Source organism: Anolis carolinensis, chromosome 1, assembly GCF_035594765.1.
Source record: "Anolis carolinensis isolate JA03-04 chromosome 1, rAnoCar3.1.pri, whole genome shotgun sequence".
NCBI classification, from domain to species: domain Eukaryota; kingdom Metazoa; phylum Chordata; class Lepidosauria; order Squamata; family Dactyloidae; genus Anolis; species Anolis carolinensis.
Window position 1 is genome coordinate 354,783,225 of NC_085841.1, and position 25,589 is coordinate 354,808,813.

At 39.1% G+C, this 25,589-nt stretch overlaps 1 protein-coding gene across 2 annotated transcripts in view; it reads right to left on the reverse strand.

Annotated features, from left to right (window-relative positions):
- brf1 (BRF1 RNA polymerase III transcription initiation factor subunit) overlaps positions 1-25,589 on the reverse strand; it is a 267,788-nt gene that overhangs the window by 89,047 nt on the left and 153,152 nt on the right. For both annotated transcript variants that reach the window (XM_003214279.4, XM_062968566.1), the window contains 3 exons: positions 21,559-21,598; positions 21,382-21,474; positions 18,158-18,409 (listed from right to left, as the gene is read on the reverse strand). In XM_003214279.4, the coding sequence (XP_003214327.1) occupies positions 18,158-18,409; positions 21,382-21,474; positions 21,559-21,598 (385 nt within the window). The remainder of the gene's footprint in view (positions 1-18,157; positions 18,410-21,381; positions 21,475-21,558; positions 21,599-25,589) is intronic.

A 25,589-nucleotide genomic window follows, 5' to 3' on the forward strand; every position in this document is an offset into this window, starting at 1 on the left:
TGCTCTCAGGTATTTAAAAAGTGAGGATTGTTTCCATTTGTGCTTTTTTCATTTTCACAGGGGACCCTGCAATTCTAATCCCTGAAAAAGGAAAGAGAGACTACTGTACCATGAATGTATAGATTGTTTCTACCAATGCAAGATGCCTCTCCAGAAGTTGTTGAACTATAACTCTCAAGATTCTTCATTATTGGCTATGCTTGCTAAGGCTGATGGGACTCACAATCCAAAGACAACTAGAAAATAAAATGGTCCATCACTGCTGTAGAGTATCAGTTTTAATCAGGCCAGCAAATGGGAGCAAAGATTCAAGCCCCTTTCCTAGCTATGGTCCAGATTGTGAATGGAATTCCACCACCACCACCATTATGGCAACTAAGGACTTCACAATTTTTGACAGATATTTGAAACCATAAGTATAAAGTCATAGATTTTGTTGCCATTGTGTGACTTAAAGCAATTTCCAACTAAAGGTGACCCTAAAGCTGATTGCATGTGTTGAGTGAAACAGAACCAGCTCTCCTTTCCTACCATTTAAAAATGGGGGTTTCTTGGTAAGATTTGTTTAGACGGGGTTTGCCTTTGTCTTCCTCTGAAACTGTGGATAATAAACACTGTATTTTGACTATACTTGGGCAGGAAGCATAATATAAAATCATTATAGAATCGCACTGAAGGACCGAGACAGGTCAAGAAACACTTCTGAGGGGGGTATTTTCCCACAGTATTGGTAAGTGAAACTTTGACTATCGAATGGGTCCAAATTACTGAAAAGGAAATTTGACCTGAACATTAGGAAGAACTTTCCAATCATAAGCATAGATCTCACTGTCTTGGAGTGTGGTGGAGGCTACTTCTCTGGAGGCTTTTGAACAGAGGCTAGATGGCCATCTGTCAGACGTGATTTGATTGTGCTCTTCCTGCACTGCAGGGGGTTGGACTAGATGGCCCCTGGGGTCTCTTCCAACTTTATGGTTCTATGAATCCATGGATAAGTGGGCAAGCAAACACACTTCATATGCTTTTGTGAAGAAGATTAAGTCTGCTTTTTTCCCTCTGTCAGATTCTGTGGAAGATGTTGGTGTGGAGTTGGTTGTTAATCACCTTCTGCCTGAGAATACTAATTACCATATTCTGCATGTGAAGCACACCACTATTTCTCACATTCCCCAACAGCTTTTACTTTTTATTTCACTTAAATGTGCGTAGTCATTGTTTCTTTTCCTTGCTTCAGTAATATATTTTTTTCTTCACAACAACCTGTGGTGAGTACAACTGGCCCAAAGGCATTCTTGGTGACTGAGTGCAGGTCTAATTCCCTTACTCCGAGTCTAACATTCCAACTATGACACTACACTTGACTTTTTCTCTCTTGGAGACAGTGAAGGAGAAAAAGGGACTGATTACACCAGGTTATTGCTTGAGCACTCAGATTCAATGCCTGTCATTGCCAAAGGTCTCACTCTAATATTATTTTACTTACTGCACATCTTATTCTATTTCTCCACCGAACACAGAGCACAAGACAGCTGACAACATCTTCTAAAGCATTTTAAAATGATGAAAACACTAAAATTAGTAGCATAAAGAAAACGATCTCGGAAGCCAAATTGAAATTAGCACAGCACCAAAAATCACGAACAGAAAACAGCAGAAAAGAACATGATAAATCCAGAGTTGGCATTCAAAATAGCATGGTAAAGAGGGAACTCTCCGCTGATGGGATGTTCAAACAGAAGATGAGATGCCATTTTGGCAGTGTTGGCTTGATCTACAATTTGCAGGCTAGAGAAAACATGCCAGTTTCTCCTAATTATATTAAATGCAGGGAGGAGATTGTACCTTACGGTTATATGTGCGGTCTCAAAACATAACTCCAAGGGCTGGTCAGAAACTGATTACATGTATTGAGTGAAACAGAAGCAGATCTCCTTTCCTGCCATTTAAAAATGACATTCTATAGTCCCAGAAGTTTAGAAAACTACTAGAACTTTTCACATTATATAACAAGACGATGCCTTTGCTAATTTTATTTTTGCTCTGTTTAAGATTTTTTCTTGACACCAAATGTAACTGAATCTTCTGTTCCCAGTATCTCAGTAGGACCAATTTTAACAAGCACTTCGGAAGGTTATAAACTATGACTCATCAATTGTGTAATAAAAAGGAGAGGTTTTTTAACCCACACTACATTTGACTCAAACTGATTTTATCTTAAAATTCAGACACAAAGGGGTTTCATGCATTTTTGCTGCATTTTAGTATGTTTCAGTTCTATGCATACAATGGGATCCATTCAGAAATTCAGGACTGTGGTTCAATGTCTGTACAAGTAAACTATTATACCTTGCTTTGGAGACAAATGGATACAAGTGTGCTGGAGACAGAAGAGATCTCCTGTAATACACAGTGAAATGGAGGGGGAAAGAGGTATTCCCAGAGTGAATGGCCTGAAAGTGAATACAATGCTGAATGCACAGGGCTCTTACGTTTAAGAAGTGTAGTGTGAAGATATGGGTCTTAACAATAAACAGATATTCTACAGTTCTCTGTATGCTGACAAGTATGTAATTTTAATGGCCCCAATCTGCCACCTTATCATTAAAGCCTGCCACCTTAGCAAAATAGCCTGTGATTATTAATTTATCCTTGCCAGTAACTTAAAAAGAAAAACCATTCATCTTGCAGAACACATTGTCAGAATCTTTATTTTGCATTTCCAGGCCCTGTGGATTTTTCAGGTCCTCCCTCCCAGACAAAGAAGAAAGAAGGGACCAGTTAGAAGTATTCACGCCTCAACCATTCTATTTGTTACAGAGGAGACTAATGTGTCTCTCTGAGCCCAATTGTAAAATTCTCAACTGCTGCCATCTTGCTTTTCCCAGGATACTATACTACAGCATTCTGAAGCATTCATATTTATTTATTTACTTATTTATGATACTTTTACCCCACCTTTCTCACCCCAGGGGGGACTCAAGGCAACTTCACAACATGGCAATAATTCAATGCCTTTTAAAAACAAAATACAAAAGCATCATTTAAATAATAAGACATTAAAACACAATTAAAACACAATTAAAACCATAACATTTAACTGTGACAACAGAGTAAATCACGTGATCCAAGCGCATGGTCCGGACAGTTCCATTTGTGAAATCCATATCTTTCATATCTCTTACTGCACCAGATTTCCGAAGACTTGGTCGAAGAGCCATGTCTTCACCTTTTTGCAGAAGATCAGCAAGGAGGGGGCTGATCTAATCTCCCTGGGGAGGGAGTTCCATAGCTGAGGGGCTACCAACGAGAAGGCCCTGTCTCTCGTCCCCGCCAATCACATCTGCGAAGAGGGCAGGACCGAGAGCAGGGCCTCCCCAGATGATCTTCGTCTCCAAGATGGTTCATAGGAGAAGATATGTTCGGACAGGTAAACTTCATAGTGGAGGCATGGAATGAACAACAGCCTGAGTAAAACATACACTTTTCTAGTGGTCGCTAATCCCCTCACCGCATACTTCTCTCTATTACACACACATTTATGCCAACATTCTAGATTCCAAGACCTGAAATGAAGCTGTCATAAGGAAAACATAGCAGCTATGACCACTAAAATCTACTCTGCTGTTTTCATAGCTACAGCCAGCAACAAAATACGTTTTAAAAGAAATCTAAGAGTAAGAAACAAATTCAAAGGTAAATTTAAGTATGACAGTGAAGCAAATGCAAACAAAACAGAAATGCTGTATAAATGGAACTGTGTGTGCAGGCAGAGGAGTCTTGTATACCTCCCCTCGAGATACAGTACGATCCCTGTACCAGCAATTCACTTATTCACCTATGTACTTATGGCCTCCCGCAGAAGCTACATTCTTTTCTCAATATGTCTATTGTTTGTCTCATTGAAAATAATAGGGTTCTCTATTATCCACAGTTTCATGGATTCACACAAAGTCTCGGAATGTATATTTTGGGGACACAGGGGTTGTACTGTAATTGCCATAGGTCCAATGCAGAGGCATCAGAACAATGAAAATGAGGTTTTTAACTGGAAGCAGGACTGTGACAAAGGGGACAGAAAGGTCTACATGGGACCAGCTTCAAATTCAAGGTTAGTTATTGGCTCAACTTGGTAGAACCAAGGAAAATCAAGTGAAACTGGAGAAACATCTTTGTATATATGTATATTTTTTAGAGAATAGAGGCTTGGTAGTAAAATAAGAACATACTGTACTTGTTTTAAAGGCTTAGACGGCTTTTATAAAATGAAGAAGGAAAAGAGCAGGAGAGGGAGCTTTTTATGACTTCCCTGGTTGCTAGCTGTCTTATTGGAAAGAAATATTTCCTTCGACTATAGAAGTCAACACTAAGCTTTTGTAATGTCCAGACAGATCCCCAGCATATGAGCTCCAGAGTATTCAGGGAGGCCAAGAGGGTGGATATACTGGGGGCTCTGAAGTCTCTGTGAAGGGCAGAATAACCAAAAGCTGTCACAAAAATCCTGAGTCTGACAGTGATGCATTTCTGCGCAGAAGAAATAAAGCAGGGCTGAGTCAACTGACCTCCTCTGGCAATGAGAACCGGGGAAATTAATGACTCGGAGGAAAACTTGGCCTTTGTTCCAAAAAGGCTTTAGAAGTCAATGCAGAAGCATCTTACAACCAAACCAAAACTTGACAGGTAGCCAGTAAGGCTAGGCCAAGCTTGGGCAGGAAGAGAAGGAAGGGGGGCATGCGGCTGAGCCAAAAATAAAACAGCCTGGGATTGCCAAATGCACAAAAGCATTACAAGGATCTATTTGTGAGGCCACAAAAGCCCAGCTCAAAATCTCTGCGTAGGGAAAGGTTTCATTCGGGAAATATTTCTCTGATGTTGAGATGGCTGACCTCACCATGCACAGTCCCAGGGCACGGCTATGACAGCACCAGCACGATTCAACAACAGAAGGGAAGTTGCGGCACAAGGAAACCAGAAACCTTGTACCAAACACATACTGTACATTACACACTTGTGAATTACTTCCAAAAATCCTTCCAATGTATATTATGAGCAAGACAAAGTGATTGGAGGGAGTAGAGTGAACAAATAAGCATCTTAAGAGAGAAGTGATGTTACTGGAGTATTAGTGCTCAGCTCTTTATACATTGAGTACTTCTTGGCATGTTGCCCCCCCCCCCCCCGTACTATTTACCTGAGCTACCATATGCTCTCCTTTACCTGCATATATCCTCTTTTTCAAAGCCAACATTTCTCTCCAAGTATATTTTAAAATATCTGAGGCTTTTCAAATGTCAGCTACTGCTTCACCTCCTAATTACTGTCTCACTGCCACCACTGTGAGCTCTACTAGGAGAAAGGACAGAGCCTGGCCCATGGAGCACTCAGAAAGAGAGACACCGCAACCTGAGGATGAAGGGTCAGGGGAAAGACAGGTCCAGGACAGAGGTAGGCGAAACAGCCAAGTGAGGCAGCTAAGAGGGGACGATGGAATAGGGTGGAGTGAATGAGGCAGCTGTTGGAAGAGGTGGGAAAAGGGAGGCAGAACTGCTATTATTCAAATACAATGATGATTAGTAGCAATTTCTAATAGCAATTATCACATCTTACATAGAATGTGTCCTTAAAGTTAGAATCATCATAGCAATTAATAGTTTGGGCTAGTCAGTTGGTAAATGTGTCCTCTTTTTTGCTTTAACAACAGGGCCTACCCTATATGCTCATGTTTAAGCTTAGAAATTGCAATCTTACTCTATATACTCATGTTTAAGTTTAGAAATTGCAATCTTACCCCATATACTCATATTTTAGTTTAGAATTTTTTGTCAAAAAAAAAAAGGCAACTCAGGAAATCTGGGTCGATTTATCCATGGGTCAAAGAGAGTACTCTTATAAAATAAAACAAAAATGGAAACCATATTTATTTCTGTGTAAAGTAATGAAAGAAGACAGTTTTGTCTATTTTGGAAGAAGTTAAAATAAGGTCTGACCCCCTCTATCATCTCCCCTATAGCACTTCTGGCTTTTTTGAATGCCTGGATAGAGAAATGGCAGCAGTGGCCAGACACAGCTGTCCTCTTGAGCCACGATTGGTGGTTTCCCCTCTTCATGCAATGATCCTCAACTTATCCATATTATATAAAAATCCAAATTTTTGACCCTAAAATAGGCCCTCTATTTATTCATAATGACAACTTATACATGGGTATATATGGTAAGTACCACAAAGGTACTAGATGCTGTCTAATCTTAGTAGATAAGCAGGGTCAACTCTAGTTAATACTTCAATGAGAGACTGCCGGTGATAGGTTTGCCTTAAGGTCACCATAGGTTGGAAATGACTTGAAGGTACATAACTACATACCCAGCCTTCAGGCTAGAAAATAGTTCCTTATTCTTGTTTCAGTCTCTTGTCTTTCTGGAAAATGTATCATAGCATTGTATGTCTTTGCTGAAATACCCTAACTGATCTTGGAAGCCAAGTGGCTAGTTCTGGTTAACCCTTGCATGGGAGGCAACAAAAAGTATCAAGTGCTGAAGACTGTATTTCAGAGGAAGGAATGAGCAAAGATAATTTGGACAATGGAAAAGGAAACTGGGTGAAGGCAATACTGAGACTGGTAAGATGTGTGCTCCTTTAATCCTTCAGAAGAGAAATAAGCCATTCATGGAGGACACTGCTATCAGATTAGACATGATGGCTATGTATTGCCTCAGGATCAGAAGGGGAAAGTCTCTGTGTAACAATTTTGAGGAAACTCTTCTGTAAGACATTGCTCATAGCTCATTTCCACAAGTTGGTCTTCTGAGTCTTACCTTTGTATGTTTTTAATTACCATCTCTAAAGGTCACCATGAACTCTTGCCCTGCTAGCGGGCTTCACAAATTCAGTGTTGATTTTATATGAGGGCAGTCAATTTAGGGCTCTTGTTCTCCCTTCTGATTAGAAATGTATTTCTTTTGGCAGAAAAAAGGAATATTTTTAGGGTGGAAGCTGCAATATTAGCTTCCTTTAGCAAATTGAAAGGCACTTTCTGAATCTAGGAATATGACAAATTATATGCATAACATGGTTTGGCATAAAATTACCATGTTTAGTATTCTGAAAGAATATTTTATTTAGAAAATAATTACAAATTGAACTTACTTTTTAATATGTTCTCTCTATATAGATGGAGCAATAAGGTCCCAAACTGGAAGAAATGCCTGAAATGTTAGGAAGCATTTCTGTTTCGCAAGTTAATGAGGAAAAAAGATGAGGAAAAACGAGAACTGAAGAATTATCAACATTAATAAAAACAAAACAAATTCTGTTTCTTCTAGTCCTCCATAGTGAAAAACAGGTTTAAAGTATCTATTCCCACAAAAAGAACTAACAAAAAAAGAAACCAGGACTAGGAAATACAATAATCTGATACTAGCTATCAGTGTTACCCGTGCTACCTAATATCTGGGAAGAGCCTCCCCCCAGTGCAAGAGATTATTACTATATTTTTGCCCACTGACTACAATTCCTTTCTTGGCAATTCAATATGGATTGGAAGAAAATAGCTCTCTTCCTAGCACTGGTTTTAACCATGTTGACTGACCATGCTATACATACTCTTAGAGTGCATGGCTGAATGCTATGAATCATAGGAGCTGTAGTTTGGCGGAGCACCAGCACTCTTAGGTAGCGAAAGCTAGAGATCTTGTAAAACTACAGAACCCAGGATTCCATAGCATTGAGCCATGGCAGTTGAAATGATGTTAAATTGCATTAATTCTACAGGGTAGATGCATCATTACATATAAATCTACCTGCTATCTCCCTTTTTTAAAGAAAATATTCCACAATGTATATTTTCTTTAATTTTTAAAGACATATACAGGAGGGAGGGACCATTTCCCCCATATTTTCCCAGTTTTTATCTTAATTCCTTATTTCTACTTCCAATGGCCCTTTATCTTTAAAACAGATGTAGACTAGACAGTCATTCAAACAGAGAAAGTCTTCAAACTGATACCCTTCAAACACAAAAGTGTTTTTTGGGAAGGAAGACACATGGCTACCAAATACACACATATAAATAAACCATTCATAAAGCATCCAGTTTAGATCCAGTAACAGCAGTCCAGCTGACCCATGAAAGCTCATGACTAATGACAGTTTCATGACCATTATTCATGGTTCATCCTCAGCATCTCATACTCATGAGTTATGCTGCCTTTGTCCATTTTTAATTACCATCTGTAAAAGCCAATGATAGTTTGATTATCCTTTAATTCTGTGAAAACCTATTTTGCAATAATTTTGTCTATCCAGTGTAACAACATTTTGTTGCAATTAATTCCTTATCCATGTTTATCCAGGAGTAAATCCCAATGAGCTCCACTAGACATACGTTCAGGTAAGCATACAAAGAATTGAAGCCAAAGTCAATTAAGCATTAAACAAAATACTTCCTTCTGCTCCCTCTATATTTATTGGATGATTGCAAAGTTCTATTGTTTTGGAAAAGCACGCTTTACCTCCTTTCTCCTCCACTCAGATTTAGCTGCTTTGCTTTGCAATCTGCCACGGCCTGAAGTTAGGACTTTCCTATCTGAGCCCAACACATTATCCATTCCTTTATCTAGCATTTCTCAGATAAAGAGTTTCCAAAGTGCAATTGCTTAGTAACTGCTGCACTGCCAGTTATATAAGTGACAGAATGACAGCGTACAAATGCTAGTAATAAATGCTAATAAAATAATAAAGAGGCAGTTCTGCAATATAACGAACATTAGAGTGAGATTTCTCCATTGAAACCCATAAAGGGGGTCTGATGCTCCCATTTCCATAAGCAAATTTTCACCACAATCATTAAATGGATTTTACTAAATACAGCTGTAAGCGGATTTAGTCCCCCCCCCCCCAAATTGATTCACATCACGGTGACTTTGTAAAGACCATTCTCATTGCCAACATAATTACAGTTTTAAAGCTAAGTTATGATAGTATGCAGGAGCCCCCGGTGGTGCAGTCGGTCAACCCACTGAGCTGCTGAATTTGCTGACCAAAAGATCGGCGGTTCGAATCTGAGGAGCGAAGTGAGCTCCCGCTGTCAGCTCCAGCTTTTGCCAACCTAGCAGTTCAAAAACATGTAAATGTGAGTAGATCAATAGGTACCACTCCAGTGGGAAGATAATGGCGCCCCATGCAGTCATGCCGGCCACATGACCTTGGAGGTGTCTACAGACAACGCCGGTTCTTTGGCTTAGAAATGCAAATGAGCACCAACCCCCAGAGTCAGACACAACTAGATTTAATGTCAGGAGAAAACCTTTATCTTATGATAGTATGCATTTCTGCCTTAGCAATTTAGAACAATGTCTGAATTCTGTGGCAGCATCTGGAATCAGAGTTCTAGATCAGAGGTCTCCAAACTAATGCCCGTGGGCCGGATGTGGCCCTCCAAGGTCATTTATCTGGCCCCTGTCCTAAACTTTAGACTTTGTGTTGACCTGAGTCTGAAATGACTTGAAGGCACACAACAACAACAATCCTAATTTTTCGTTGTTTCATCATAGTCCGGCCCTCCAACAGTCTGAGGGACTGTGAACCGGCCCTCCACTTAAAATGTTTGAGGACCTCTGTTCTAGATGATGCAGTCTGCCAGCTACACTTTTCCTATTCTTGCTTTAAAAGACCTCTGGTTCTCTGAGAGTTGAGAGGTGCGATTGGATACATCTACAGCAATGGTGCCCAACCTTTGGTCGTCTAGGTCTTTGTTGGACTGCAGTTCCCAGGATTCCTGACCATTGGACAAGCCGGCTAGGGCTTTGGGAGTTGGAGCCCCAAACACCTGGAGGACCAAAGGTTGGACACCATTGTTCTACATGATGAAACTCACCTCAAACTCAATATAAGTAGTCCACACAATGTCCTGTTCCTCAGAAGAAGTGCTGCTTCCAACCACTGGCTTGGCACAAGAAGAATTACAGGTTATTCTAGTGGTTTTAATATGTGAATAGGTGGATCAGGATGATCCGTTGACCACACATCAAAAAGACCAACTGTTGTTTTTCCAGGCAGAAGTAGTTCCCTGGCAGATGCTTCATGGCGATGTTGCTTTTGGTGATCACATGGCTGGGCACTGTCGCCACTGTTGCCACTTAACCACAATCTATGTCACCAGCAGAACTGTGCCAGGAAGCTGGAGGACAGGGCGCTGGTTGCAATATGCTGACTGCCCAGTAACCATGTGATGCTCCCAGGGTGTATCTGGGACAGCTCTGGAGCAGGCTTCTCCTGGTGGAGTGTTTCTCCTGGTGTAAATACAACCTATGACTCTGCAAAGCAAAGTAGCTAGGCACAAGAACCGGGGAAATACAAAGCTGCACAAACCTCCACATGTTCTTGAGCCAGTGGCCAGGGGAACATGGAGCATTAAGCAGGATTTAGCTTGTGAACCAACTAAGGAAGTCTCTTTAAACTGACAGTTCTAAACCTCTATGAACAATATGAAGTCAATATAGAAGACTTGCTGAAGCTAGTAAGCAAATATGGATGTTTTTTATCCTTTCCCCTCTTTTTTGTATGTGACAAACTGGACATCACAGAAGATATGTTTGGCAAGGAGTAACTGAGAAATAACCAGGAAAGGGGAAGATTTTATAGAAGGCTTAATAATTTAATCTGTCAGTTTTTGTAGTGAATTTTTAAATAATAACTATCATGATAAAAGGGAAAATGGAAAAATGTTGTAATAGGAAGAAAGAACATAACCGTGCACAGTTGTCTTTAACTCAAAGGATGGGAAGTCGCTACAAAGAATGTCATAGTCAGGTACAATCACTGCACTTACATTAGGAAGTATTGCATTTGTTTATGTGTATAAGGTAGGTAAAGGTTTCCCCTGACGTTAAGTCCAGTCATGTCTGACTCTGGGGTTGGTGCTCATCTCCATTTTTTAAGCCGAAGAGCCGGTGTTGTCCGTAGACACCTCCAAGGTCATGTGGCCGGCATGACTGCATGGAGCGCCATTACCTTCCGCCGGAGCGGTACCTATTGATCTACTCACATTGGCATGTTTTCGAACTGCTAGGTTGGCAGGAGTTGGATTTGAACCTGGGACCTTTCGGTCTGCAAGTTCAGCAGCTCAGTGCTTTAACACACTTCGCCACCGGGGCTCCGGTTTATGTGTATATACATGTGTAAATATTTTATTGTTGTTCTTTTTGATATATATGCATATTTAAAAGTACTATATAACTAGAAATAACTAGGAAACATCAGAGTGAATGGACCACTGTCCATGTCAATTGCTTAGATGCATCAAGAGCTCATGCTTCTAAAGAGCTAAACCTTTATTTTAATGCATTATTTCTCTCATAATAATTAAGTTAATTGAACAACATTTACCCAAATAGCTTCACAGAAGAGAGAGTGCTTAAAATACTAGCATTACTAGCAACTAGTTTTAATGCCAATAGGTAGTTTCAGGATGATCGAGACTATTCATTTAAGTAGGGTACATTCTGCTTTATGAGGCAGGCATGAGACTGAAACAGACAAGCAACTTTAATGTGGTGGAAAGGAAAGACGTGGCAGGTCGGTGGGGGGGGGGGGGGGTGGTAGTGGAGAAGCAGCAGGGACAGCTGCAGACAGAATAAGCTAACTAGCATGAGAAATTAGCCATTTGGTGCCAGGGATGTGCTAGCTTTCTGCATTTCAATTACAGCTCAGGCAGAACTGGGGAAAACATGTAATGGAAACGATAAGATAAATTTATAGATTTTGCTTGCTCTGCCTATACAAACAGATTATATAACTTGCATAGCTCTAATCTAATAAGCACCTGCTGATGACATGCTAAAGGGTTCCCATTTACCTACCCCCTTCAAGTTGTCTGGTGCCTTTAGAGTCCTCCTAAAATTAAATGACGGCAACACATGCTAGCATCATAAGAAGAGAACAAAAACTGATAGACTGAGGCAGTAGTTTGATAACCTTCTGGCTATGTGAGGTGCAGGACTTTCATTAGAAAACTGATCATGACATTTTGTTTTAAAATATACATGGCTCAACTGAAAACAATTTTGCTCTCCCAGTATCATTTTCTGATAAGCACTACCATCAACCATTAGTACCTTTTATAAGAATACGGAGTGAGAGAGTAAAAGGAAGAGCAGAGGCAGGTAAATGATGTAGTCAGAACTGAACCTTGAGAGAATCTACAGTTTAACTCGCACAGCTAAAAAGGATTTAAAGCATAGCATAACATGGGACAAATTAAAAATACTGCTTCTATAAAAACTAACAAATGTTTGACATTTAGAACTAAATGGATAAATCCAATCACTCTCTAATGATTTAAAAACATTTAACAAAACCAAGTGTAATTGCAAGGAATTGGGGAGGGGTCTATTTTACATAAAATCTCAATAAAATTTTAGCTGTGACTTAAAGAAGTTTAGCCTCTTTCATGTCACAATGAATTAAATCATAATTATAGAGCTAGTAATCCAGCCTTATCACAATTTCCCATCATAGGGGCTCTGAAATTGTAGCCAAACTCAGTGGGACTGCAGATGCAAAGATCCGGAAAGCTGCAGAATACACACAAGTCCAGTTTGTGTGAGTGCTCAAAACCTCACCACCAGAATAGCCCACCTGAATTCAGTTGCTATGTTGCCTCAGATCCTGTAATGTTTTACGGTTGCTATAGCTCATATGAATTGTGTACATTCTTCCCAACCAGCTCTGATAAGAGAGGCAGTCAGTCCTTCATTTGGGAAGACGGTTGCCCAGCATTTCTTCAAACAGCAGTTATGGCAATGCTATGATCAAATAAGATGCTAAAAGAGAAAGAGGTGAAGTTCTACAAACAGCCATCCTTAGCTGATCCTAAGCCCCAGCCATCATCTCCTAGAAAGCATGAGTTCCAGGAGTATACAGGAATAAACAGGAAGTCTTTGTTATCATATGGTGCGCAATATGGTGAACATTACAGAAAAAGCTCTCCCTGTACATCAGAGGTAGAACTTGAAAAAAATAACTTTTATCCTACAAATACTGGCTGGAGGATTCTAGGAGTTAGTTGTTGAGAACCACAGTCCTATATCAATATTCAGTAGGTCTAATCCAGTCAAGACTGACAACTAGATTTAAATCCTTTTATTCTCCAGGTGTATTAAAGAAGGATGACAGGAATTGTAGTCCACAACATCTGGAAAGCACCAGGTTGAGGAAAGCTTGCTTTGTTTTAAGGAAAATATTAACAAAAAACATACTTAGGATGGTGGTACTGACAATAAAATGAGTAATATCACAGGGGATCTCATTAGCGAAGCTTTGCCTCATGCTCCCAGTGGACTTGAAGAGGTCAAAATCATAAAGAGGGGTTGTTTAGGGCGAATTTTAAACCAAGTAAGGCAGGCTTAGACTATCTCAGAGCTCTGTGTTTTGATTGATCATTTGTCATACTGTCTTCAAAGCAGTTAACCCAAGCAAAATTCTGTCCCTTCTCCCCTGTACCATCTCTTGCCAAGGGCGAGGTCTGTGACTTCTCAACACGGGTTAATAAATCTCCATCAGCAGTAAAAATGAAATTATGAGCTCTCTGCAATGGATACAGACTTGGGAGGACTACAGGCTTGACATTTCAGGCAACTCGGTGGTAACTGTTTAAATAACAGTTCTTTAATGGGTTTCATTTTCACTTGAAGCTGATGAAAATTCCATTTGAGCTCCCAAGTTTTCATTTTCTATAATGTTTCTGCAATAACCAAGATCAATATGATCACTTTTTATGGTCATTGTAATGAAAGGTTTCTGGGTTAAAGGGAGTATGGGGGAATGGGACAATAGGCAAGGGAGTAATTTTTGTGCTATCTCCCAGTGACTGCTCATCCAAGTAATTGACTGTTATAAGCTCAGGAGGTGCAGACAAAGAACGCAATCCATCCATTAAGCCACAGGTCTTTCCTCTTGTCCCCCACCACTTATAGGTCAAGTTTTTCCAATCTCCATCTCCTTGATCATGACCCTGAATGTACTTTCCTTGTATGATGATAGCTCATCAGAATGACAGATGAATTCCAGGGGTTGTGTCTACCTATGAAAAAAAAATACTCTAGTCTTGGATAGATAGACAGATAGACATTATTCAACTTCCAATTGAAAAGGAAGTAAGGAGAAAAGGGGGGAAATGTTTCTACATTACATAAGAAAAAGCTGTATGCCAAAATATGTCTTAAGAGGAAAGTAATTTTTAAGTGCTCAGTTGTAGCCATTTAATGAGTTTTCTCTACCTAAGTGTCACTAAAAGAAAATGGTTGGTAGAAAACAACTCTTGCTGATTCAGCAACATCACAACTGGACATGCCCAAATTTGCCAAAAATTGATGCAACTTTACCAAGTTGATAAAAGGTATGTCCATTGGAGGCAAAGAGATGGATAAGAATGACAGCTGTGTGCTAAAGAAGATGCACAGTGTTTAACAAGTGTAAAGTTACTAGTTCTTGAAACCCAAATGAAGCCTGGCAAAATAAGACAACCAGAGTAAAGAAATGCACCATGTATCTGTTATAATCCATTGATACCTCAGACCTCTACTCACTTTCCAGCAAGCCTTTCACATATACTGTAAAGCATAAGGCATCGTATAAACACTCTTACAACAATATTTAAAGTATGACATCTGTCCTCACGAGGTGCATACATTCCTGGCTTTCACACAGATACACAAATCTGCAGATAATAGTGAACCGTATTGAAATTAAGGCCTTCCAGCTCAAGAATACTATTGAATCATGCTGCAGGATGTAGAAAATAAGACATCCCTCTGAAAAGCCCTTTTCCAAAGAGTCGTTTTTTTCTTTCTTTCTGACACAATGCAGTTGTTTGATAAAATGACTGGCTGAAAATATGAAACACTGAGAGTACCAATTTTGAGATTATTAAGAGAATAAAGCAATCTCTCCATTTGATTAGATTAGTATAGTACTATTACACATCTATTCCCAAATATATAGAGCTTTTGTATACGAGAAGGAAAGTGTTGCCAGTTCCCTTTCTCTCCTGCTTTAATGATGATATGAGGTTATCTCTGAGTTGATAAGCACTGCATATTTCCATTCAAAGTCAGATTCGACCAAAGGAGGGAAAGTCCAAACAACTGTCCATTTTTAATCAAAAGAACATGCAGAGGAACAAGTTTTTAAGTTCAGCCCACACATTTCATAAGTAACAAAATCACATCCTCTGCAATTGGCAGCACAGGCTGCAGATACATGAAGCGGGAGATGGACTCACTGGGGGAGGCGGTTGAAGGAAAATTCCACTATTACTATGCCGGCTGCAGCTAGATTTTCACATCTCATTAACGCCATAATGAAGGCTCAATCACAGATACAACAGTCTATAAAGACTGCCAAATTTATGAGCTGCACATGCAAGGTTCGATTCAAAAGGCTTGCTTCAGCCAAGATTTATCACGGTGCGCTTCGAAGGACCTTTTCAGCATGATACGGTACATGGAATATACATTAAGAACAAACTGAAAGCAATTTGCACATTTCAGGGAGTTTCATTTGGGCAACCACAGGTCACACGCTAAAGGATTTTGACAAGCGGTGCTGAAGAATATGGAAATAACGCATGCCTCAGTAAGAGCAAAGGAGGAAGCTGCTAGGAACAGGGACACTGCGGGGAAGGAGCATGACTTGCCCTGAGGCCAAAAGCAAAACAAAAAAGAGGTAATTTTAAAGGAAACCTATCCAAGTAAGAACAGCAATGGCCTAAACCTCCTTGCCATCATCACTGGAGTTCACAAACTGGGACAAAACTGCCCATTCACTGATACTACTTTTAAACATGTATTTGGCACAGAGCTTGAAATGTTACCTTTTTAGTCATTTCTTCATTTTACTCTCCTCAACAAAAATTACTATACCACGAGTGTTTGTGTGTTGAATTATATATCTTATCAATGTATGTCATGGAATATAAGCTGAAAGATCTCATTCAAAATACATCTAACAGAAAGCAATTGAAAACTTTGTGTTACTTCATTATAGCTGTAAGTGCAACTATATGCAGTTTGACAGCATTTTAAATGCTATGTCTCAGTGCTATGGACTTATGGGAGTTGTAGTTGTATAAGGCCTTTAGCCTCCTCTGCCAAAAAGTGCTGGTGCTTCACCAAACTACTGTCAAGTTCCATAGACTTGATCCATGGCAGTTAAAGTGGTGGAAAACTGCGTTAATTCTGCAGTGTGGATACACCTTGCTGTAAAAGGAGGATGTAACCCATTAATGGCCATGCTTGTGACACATTAATTCCAAATTCAGATATGCCGCCTAGACAAAATTTAAATTCAATTGATTTTTTTTTCTAGGTGAACAGGTAGATTTGACATCTGAGGTAAGGTGAGGCCGGCATCAGGCTGTTATGAAAAACAGACTAATGCTTGAAATATACAAAGACAAAGTAGTGGCATTCAAAGCCAGAGATATGAGAAGGTGGTTAGTTGGTACCAGAAGACTAGGGGACAAATGTCACTTATTGCACAGGTGTAGACAAGTTTCCGGGTCCATTTTAGTGTGCTGTAAGCTAGCAGATGCTGCCAACCCCACAGCTCCCATAATTAAAATGTATGTAATAACCACATGATTGTACATCCTTCAATCAATCACCCCACTACCATTTCCATTTTTAATTTTTTCTCAACTCCTCCCACTCCTCTAGTGAAAAAGAAGCTCAAATTGACTGCCATAGGTGAAATGATACGAGTATCACTTTCAGTTTGCCAGTTACACATTGGGGAAATCAGTTGAGTGTATGGGGAAGCAACCATCGGCCTCCACCATCTATGCAGTATCTCTGACTAATTGACTGAATCTAAAATTAGAGTAAAAAGCAAACTTCATGTGCATTCTTCGTTCAAGAGGACTCACTTTCTGCATCTGAAGTTCTGCTACTCTGCCAACCCAGTTGATCTATACTACAGGCATTGTCTAAGAATGTAAGAATCTCTCAATTATAGCAAACCCATGTAGTTCAACAACCTGTTTTTCACAGAGTCATCAGGAAGTCCAAAGTGGGGTATTTTGCTGCCACTACACAAAAGTGTTCAAAGGTATATCGAATTATGAATGTCCCCAAGAGGGGACAACAGAAAATAGCTGTTCAAATGAATGACAAATAACTTATTGTGAGCACAAATAGCCCAGGGCACTACATGGGTTTGTAAACATTCCAAAATACTCATACTAATATTATAATGAATCTTCTGAATGCAAAGGTATGTATACTGAAGTAACGGCAAAATATGCGGCACGTTCAGGAGAGAACAGTCTAAAAAAAAAATTAGCCTAGGGCTTTACTAGTTCCTAGAAGTGAAACAAAATAGTTTCTGTTCATTCTGTGGGCAGGAATGATTGGATGGAAGCCACTGGTTCCAAATTTCTGATTTCTTATCATTTTTCTTAATATTTTATTTGAATTGTAAACTGCCTAGCCTTAGGGGTGCTTTGATTTTGTCTTCCTGAATAGCAGAGGGTTGGACTGGATGGCCCTTGTGGTCTCATCCAACTCTATGATTCTAGAAAAAAGGAGGGGTAAATTATATCACAGTGTCACTTCCAATGTGCTCAGATACATGGGTCCAACTCAAGGAGGGATCTCTAGGGCAAAATGTACCCTCCTGTACTGTTATGCCACTCATTCTCCCTCAGTTACTTTGGCCCACAAATCCCATCAATTCCACCGAATGTGAATAATACTACAGCATTTGGGGAATTCGTCTTAAACTTTGTGAAAATGAACCGTTCCTTATCCTTGATTTCACTGGCCTGCTCCATATGAGGTTGTACTGAGGTCTCTCATCCCATTTGACATTCCCAGCATACAAGATCATTGGGCTGATTCAAATATTCTAACGCGAAAACTGTCCTCCGTTACCCCTTGGATAATACTTAATCTTTGCTTGGCATACAGAGGTAAAAACTCTCAGTGAACAACCATAGCTTTTATGCAATCGTTACTGGGAAATGTTCAATAACACTAGGAGAGTAACAGAAGTGAGGATGAATGGGAGCAAAGCTGGTGACCTCCCTACTTCTCATGTTCATAAAATAACAGCTGCACAAAACTATGCATCACAACTGGTTTAAGCATTTCAGTTTATACTTACTGAGATCCCGATCTTTTGTTAATATACACTCTTTGATTGACTCTGTTATTCCAAGACTGGCTGCAGTAGGGAGAGGGCCAAGAAGTGACTCCAAGGCAGGTGGCCTTACAGAAATTTCTTTTTCTTGTGATTTGTCTTTATCTAGAAGTTCACTGTAAAAGTCTTTGTTTAAGTGATTTGCAGCTGCTTCCAGTTCTTCATCTTCTCCTTCCTCCTCTCCAAATATACTCAAGGTATTATCTTCCAAAGAATCTATAAAGAGGTTCAAACCATTTCATCAAATAGGTTAGAACTGAGCCATAGTAAATGTCGTTAACAGGCCTTCTTAGGACTCCTAAGAAACACTTCTGATCACAATGTTTTATCTAGTCTTAAGATCTATCAGCAGTTCATTAACCATTCTTGTCAAAAGAACAGAGTTACAGAACTAGGAAGCTCAAAGCTCTGGCTCATTTTTCCACTCATTATTTTTTTTTTTTGAAATAATAAATCAGGAAAAGAAAAACCCAGTAAGATTTCAATAAGAACTATAAAGCATGTATAACTAATTTTTACAACGTTCTTTGACATACATCATCCTTAAGTACTTGCACTGAATGTTATTAGTGTAACTACTGATCAATACATAAGGGAACAGCTAGATATCTTGGTAATTCTGACATTTCTCTAGTTATATGCCAATTTGGTTTTTAAATAAAGAACCAGTCACATGCGGAGGTGGGGTCAACCATGCTACTCCCTTCCTCTCCTCCATTTGACAAATTCATTCTGGAAGTACGAACACACTCCAGCAGCTTCTCAACATGTGGCAGCCAGCACAGAGAACTTGATGTCCTTACTAAATCTCCATATTTTGAGATTTAATTATGGCATTTCAATAATAAAATATAATCCTACAAAGGCTAAGTGATCTTTGGTTTTGAATGCTGTTTAAATCTTGTTTTAAAGAATGCTTTTACTCGGCTTTGGGATGGATATAAAAAGGAGAAGTGCTTTAAATACATAAATGAAAGTTAAAAAGGTTGCCAAGGCCATCAGAGACACAGATATCAGCTATTAGGTGAAAACATGTATTCGGACAAATATACATGTGTGGGCCTAGATCCATCTCCAAGGTGGTGGCCCCCTCCAGAGCTTAGAAATGTTATCACTTTGAACTATATCTCCTAATGGTCATGCTGGATGTGAAATTCCTAGAATGTTGTTGTTAGCTGCCTTCCAGCATCATCATATTTTCTAGCGAGTCATGTCTGCTCATGATTGTGCCCAATGTATAACAGCCTTTTAGAAGCCTTGGCTTCTAGGGAAAGGTCAGACCTGATTTGTTCCAGGACCCATTTATCTATCTTTTTAGCACTCACAAAATTCCTCTCCAGCACCATATCTTAAATGAGTCGCTTTTCTTCCAATCAGCTTTTTTCCAGTGTTAGCTTTTACAACTACAGTATACATAGAAATAGGGGGAAAGATGACAGGGACCATCCTAACTTTAATATTCGGTGTTATATCTTTATACTTCATGATCATGTCTAGTTCCTTCACAGCTGCCCTTCCAAGTCCTAGCCTTTTTCTGTTTTTTTTATTACAGTCTCCACTCTGATTAATGACTGAGCCAAGGTAAGAAAAATCTTGAACTATTTAAATGTCTTCAATCATCTACTTTAAAGCTATGTAAATTGCTTGTGGTTATTAGTTTTGTTTTCTGGATGTTCAGCTGTAAAACTGCTTTTGGACTTTCTTCCTTGACTTTCTTCAATAATTGTTACATGTCTATGCTTGTTTCTGTTAGTAGTACGGTGAGCTCTGCATATCTTAGACTGTTGATGTTTCTTCCTCCAAATTTCATGTCTCTTAGTCCCAAATCTAATTCTGCTTTACGTATCAATTAAACAGAAAAAAGTGAGAAAATTCAGCCATACCTGACCCTGTCATCAATTGGAAACCATTCTGTTTCTCTGTATTCTGCCCTAACAGTATCTTCTTGTTCTAAGTACAGGTTATGCATCACGACAAACAAATTTTCTGGCATACTCATATCTCTGAGAACAATCTATAGCTTTTCATAGACTACACAATCAAATTTCTTTTTATTTTTTTCTGATTTTGTTTTTGTTTTTTTGTTTTTTGAAATTCTTTGGTATGTGTCATTTTAAAGTGTAAGTTTCCAATATGATCTCTAGTGCCTCTTCCTTTCCTGAATCCAGTTTAGAATTATATGAGAAAGTGGTGGCCGCTGACCAGTGACAATGTCTAGCAAGTATCCAAGAAAGAAGGACACATTTCAAGTCAATGGGTATAAATTTGGTGCAGATCCCTGGCACATTAGAAAATGGTTAATGTTGGTCTCCCATATAAGATTGCTCAAGATGTACTGCTTTAGATATTTCTGGATGTCAGTCTTATTGAGCTTAAGTAGCACATCCCACTGTGAAAGATTATGGGGAATAGCAGCCTGACTAGACCTGCAGAACTCTTTGTTTCCCATCTTGTTTTATACCAAAGCTTTAAACTTTTTTACTAGCAGCCCTTTCCACCCAAGGAAGCTTTACATGATCGCAGGTACAGGAAAGAGGTATAAAAAACAAGCATTTACTGACTATAAATCACCATTTGTGGGGCTTGCTCAACAGGCTGATTTTCCTTTTCGTGGAGTATAGCTGAAGCATTTTCTGCAGAGTCCACTGTAAGCATTGTGCATTTTTGCTAACAGATTTGTGCAAATGGGTGGCATTCAGAAACATTTTACTGTTGCCAAATTTTTGTGACCCCAACATTGAACTAAGGGGACTTTATTTGGGGTCAGGACTCACAGTTCAAGAAGCAGTGTTCTATATCATAATTGAAAAGATCCATTTTTTTCAGATTCTGGCAGGCTCAATCATAAAGGGCTGAGTAGTAGGCAAATATTGAAAAAAGGTCTTTTCCTCCAGCTACAACTCTCAGAGCTCTAGAACCAGCTCGGCCAGTTGCCGTGCTGGAAAGTGAAGCTGGAGAAGTAATGTTTCCAAACTCTAGTAGAAGTAATATAATCCAGCACAACAGGAGAGCCCAAGGACAGATTGCACTAGAAAATCCATTTCTTTTCATATCATTCTGCGTGTGCTTTTGTAACCCACAAATGGAAGATGTTCTTCACTATGGTCAAATCCGATACATTTATACATCTGCTGTAAAATCATCAATTTTTAACTTATTCCTAGTGAATAAATTTTAAATAGACTTACCATCTTTACTGTAATTTGCATAAACTCCTTTTGCTTTTGGCCTGCTATTCTCTAATTCAATCTCTATTTCATCCTGGTAGCTTGTTATTTCACCTGCCGTAAATACAGAAAAGTGTCACCACCCCGCAGAGGAAACATGGCATAAATAAGAATGTTCTGTGAAATGCAGCCTTTTACCTTCTAATTCTTCCAGCTTTTTTGACAGCTCCTTCTCCAGCTAGGGGAAAAGGGAGGGGAAGACAGAGAAAGAGAGGAAGAAATGAGCAAAATAATTAAACTGTAAACTAAGAAGATTTATGAACCAAGTCTCAGGGAAGACATATCCTGCAGCAGGTCTGACAATATTTAAAAACAACTATTAGATTCCATGTGATCTCAGCAGATCAGGCCTGTATTCAGAGGAGTTCACATTGAACAAGGTAGTCCTATGATCTCAGACAGGATGAAAAGAGAGAGAACTAGATTTCAAAATACTGGTTGAAGCTTTCTGCTAACTAATTAGATACACACCTCAACCTGATAATTTAAAGAAAAACTCACAAATAGCCTTGGTGATATTATCTGGGTAGATTCACTCCATTCTGAGATATACAACCACAAAACAAACATCACAAAGTTGTACTAGTTGTTCTTGTCAGTATGAGTAGCCTTTGCTTGGCATACGCTAATATGCCCCTGTGCATTTTCAAATAATGAAAATATCACCACAATCAAGAGGCTAAGATAGGTGGGCATTCTCCACTCACGGTAGGTTAGGAAAGCAGATTCACAGTTAATATATGGAGTAATTTAGGTAACATGAAGTTACTTGCTGAAGGCCACCCTCTGATTTTCACAGTTGAGTAAAGATCTGAATCTGGGTTTCTTAAATCCCAGCCTGTCAGGCTTACTTCAAAGGACCAGTCTGAACGCAGATCAAAGACAGCTGCTCTCAAACACAATCTTTATTGAAGAATACATGACTTTGGAAAAGTCGAGAATGACCTAATGTTTACATACATCTAATTTTATCACTTCTGATGCAACGTAATATCACACGCAAATATCATCATCAAACCCCACCTTCTGGATCACATTTCCACCAAGGTTTCTATCCCCCCCACACTACAGCAATTATAATTGTTTATACTTTCACCCCTGAGTTCCCAGGCTCATTTTATCTTCTCCCGCCAGGTGCTCGCATGTTTATGTTATGAAGTCAGATTCAGGGCTTGGAAATTCAGCCCTGGGATCTGGCTGCATGACACCAGCCTATGGCCATTTGATTGCATCTCACAGCATTTAACAATTAGCATATATTATATACATAACATATACTTTCACCCACTCCCTTGCCATCTCTGCCAATTTACTACCCTGGCTGGCATCGTGTGCAGACTTGAACCTTGTTGGTTAAGCATAATTAAAGAAGATTCACTGAATCACCAATTTGCTAGGTCTTTTCTAGCCAGCACTAATAATAGGGTCTAGGCCTCACTTGGCAGTAATTCTTAAAAGAATTTTGTAGAACTGGCCTGGAGGTTCTTCACAGCCATTTTTCATTCAGTCACATTCTGTAGTATACCCTTCAACTGTTCCAATCTGGCAAAAACAGACCCAATTAATCCTCTGTCTTTCCATTTTTTTCCAACTGCTATTAAAATGTCTGTTTCTCTCTTTCCAGACTTTGTCTTCAGCTCACTTCAGTTGCTTCAAACTGAAGTGCAAAAGCAGAATCCTGCTCATTATTGTAAATTCAGTCAAAACCAAACTATTGCCATTTCTCCTATCCTATGTGATCTTCATCATTAAGATTTTTCCATCTTGACCAGATTTTGATGTTGCTTGACCACATGTAATTTCAGTTTTTATCAGTGAAATGTGGGGTACATGACATCACCTTGCACGAAATCACATACCATTTCTGACAAGAATCACCTCAGTTGCATCGCCTACAAAGGATCTTATGTTCCATCACTGAGTTTATCTCATTAAATGATTGAGTGGGGTGCATCTACATTGTAGAAATAACATAAGTTTGACATCACTTTAACTGCCATGGCTCAACACTATGGAATTTGGGAATTGTAGTTTCGTAAGGCAGCAGCACTATTTGGCAGAGAACGCTAAAGACCTTGTAAAACTCCTCCTCCTATGATTCAATAACATTGAGCTGTGTCAATTAAAGTGATGTCCAACTGCATTAATTCTACAGTGTAGATGCACACTTAGTAGATGGTAGGAATGACCATTCTCTGTCTGAGTCCCTGGAGAACCATGGCAAGTCAAACCAAAACAAACGGCATTCTCTTTCCAAGGGAGATGAGACCAGCCTTTCATTTCAAGAAAGTGCAAATACAGGTTCGAAAATTTGCTTAAATGAGTTTTAATATTCTTTTTGACCGTATTTAAAACTATTTTTCCCCTCCTGCTTTTAATCTAAATATAAGATGCTTTGACTTCCATTTCTGGGAGAAAGATGTGAGGCTGTATCAAATAAATGAAATAAACTTATTATTATTATTATTATTATTATTATTATTATTATTATTATTATTATTATTATCCTACTTTCTCTCTCTACAAAAGAGACTGAAAGCATCTTAGATGGGCAAATAATCTGAACTGCTACAAGGGAGTATGTTTCCTGTGTGTACAAAATTCATAGTAATTCTCCAGAAGAAATCTTCCTAGTGCTCCCCAAGAATGCATAGCAAAGTAAACTTCCCATCCAAAATGAGGGGAAACAAGCACATTTTGGCATGATGAAAACCTAACTGCTTCCATGTTCCAATCAGGAAACTGCAACTGACTAGCCCTTGCATTTCATTATGTTTACTAGCTATAAATGTCAGAGGGACAGCTATGTTTAATAGCCATCACAAACTAGCTGTTTATCAAAAGACCAACATTTAATTTGTGGCATTTATAGGATTTGATATTTAATGAGACTTCCAATTTGCAGAAGCTGGGCACAGGCACAAGTGCCACATCGTACTGCCTCGCATAACTGGCGAATGGAAAATTCCTCTCTCCATAAACATAGATGCAGCACATAAAGGGTAGGCAATTGATTTAATGGGATGACCTTGAATCCTGGTATTTTGAAGGCAAATAATTCTCCTCATTCCACTTTTCTTATGCAGTTTGTCTATGTATAAACAGTTATGCCTCCCTTAAATCAAATGCTTTCTCAAACAAATCACCTGGATTCTTTCTTCATAAGATGCCTCAGTATTCCCATCATTTTTACTATAGTGCTCTTGACTTTTCCCCAAAGTTGACAGTATTGTTGTAGTGAAGCTGCGTTGGACCACCAATCTCTGGCATCTAGTTTGACTGGCAGCAACTCACCAGGATCTCAGACAGATATCTTCAACTTTCCCCAATATGTTGAACTGGAGGCCCAAAGGATGAAACCTTCAACTATCTTCATGTATAATATATAATCATTATATATATTATAACTGAACATACTAAGAATACTAGGGTTCACAGCCAAAATAACTATGATTAACCGCAGATCTCCAGGGTCTTAGACAGACATTCTTATTACCTGCTACCTAATCCTTTCAATTAGAAATGATGAAACCAGAAGAGCTTCTAAACGGGGGCAAATTTCCTCTCCAGAGGCCTCCCTTCCATCAACATCCCCACCAAGTCCAAATACCTCCTTTTCTTTCTGCACCTACTCTCAAAATGGTGACAGGACAAGATGTTTCTTCTGTCCCTGTTGCCCTTTTGAGAGGAACTACAGGGGAAAATAAAGGTATTTCTCACAGACCTTCTCAAAATAGAACCACGAAGTAAATCTGCTTCTTTCCATATTGCCCTTTTGATGGTGGAAGCAAAAGGAAAACTTAGCTTTTTGGCATAGTGTTGATTTTTTGCATCTTTTTTATGCACTGGGATGTTATTCTTTTGAAGCAAAAATTAGGGGGAAAATATCACAATTTAAAAAAAATAGAAGAATTAAAGAGGTTTGGAGTAATGATGGCAAGGTACAATAGCACAAGAGCATTGCCGACATAAGATGTCATAGATCACACTGGAAGAAAAGCAAGTAAATGTACAACATCCCCTGAAAATAAGACCTAGTAGAGGTTTTGCTGAATTGCTAAATATAAGGCCTCCCCTGAAAGTAAGACGTAGCAAGGTTTTTGCTAACAGAACACCAGAGCATGCAGGATTGTTGTACATGGAAATAATGGTAGTAACAAATTCTTGAT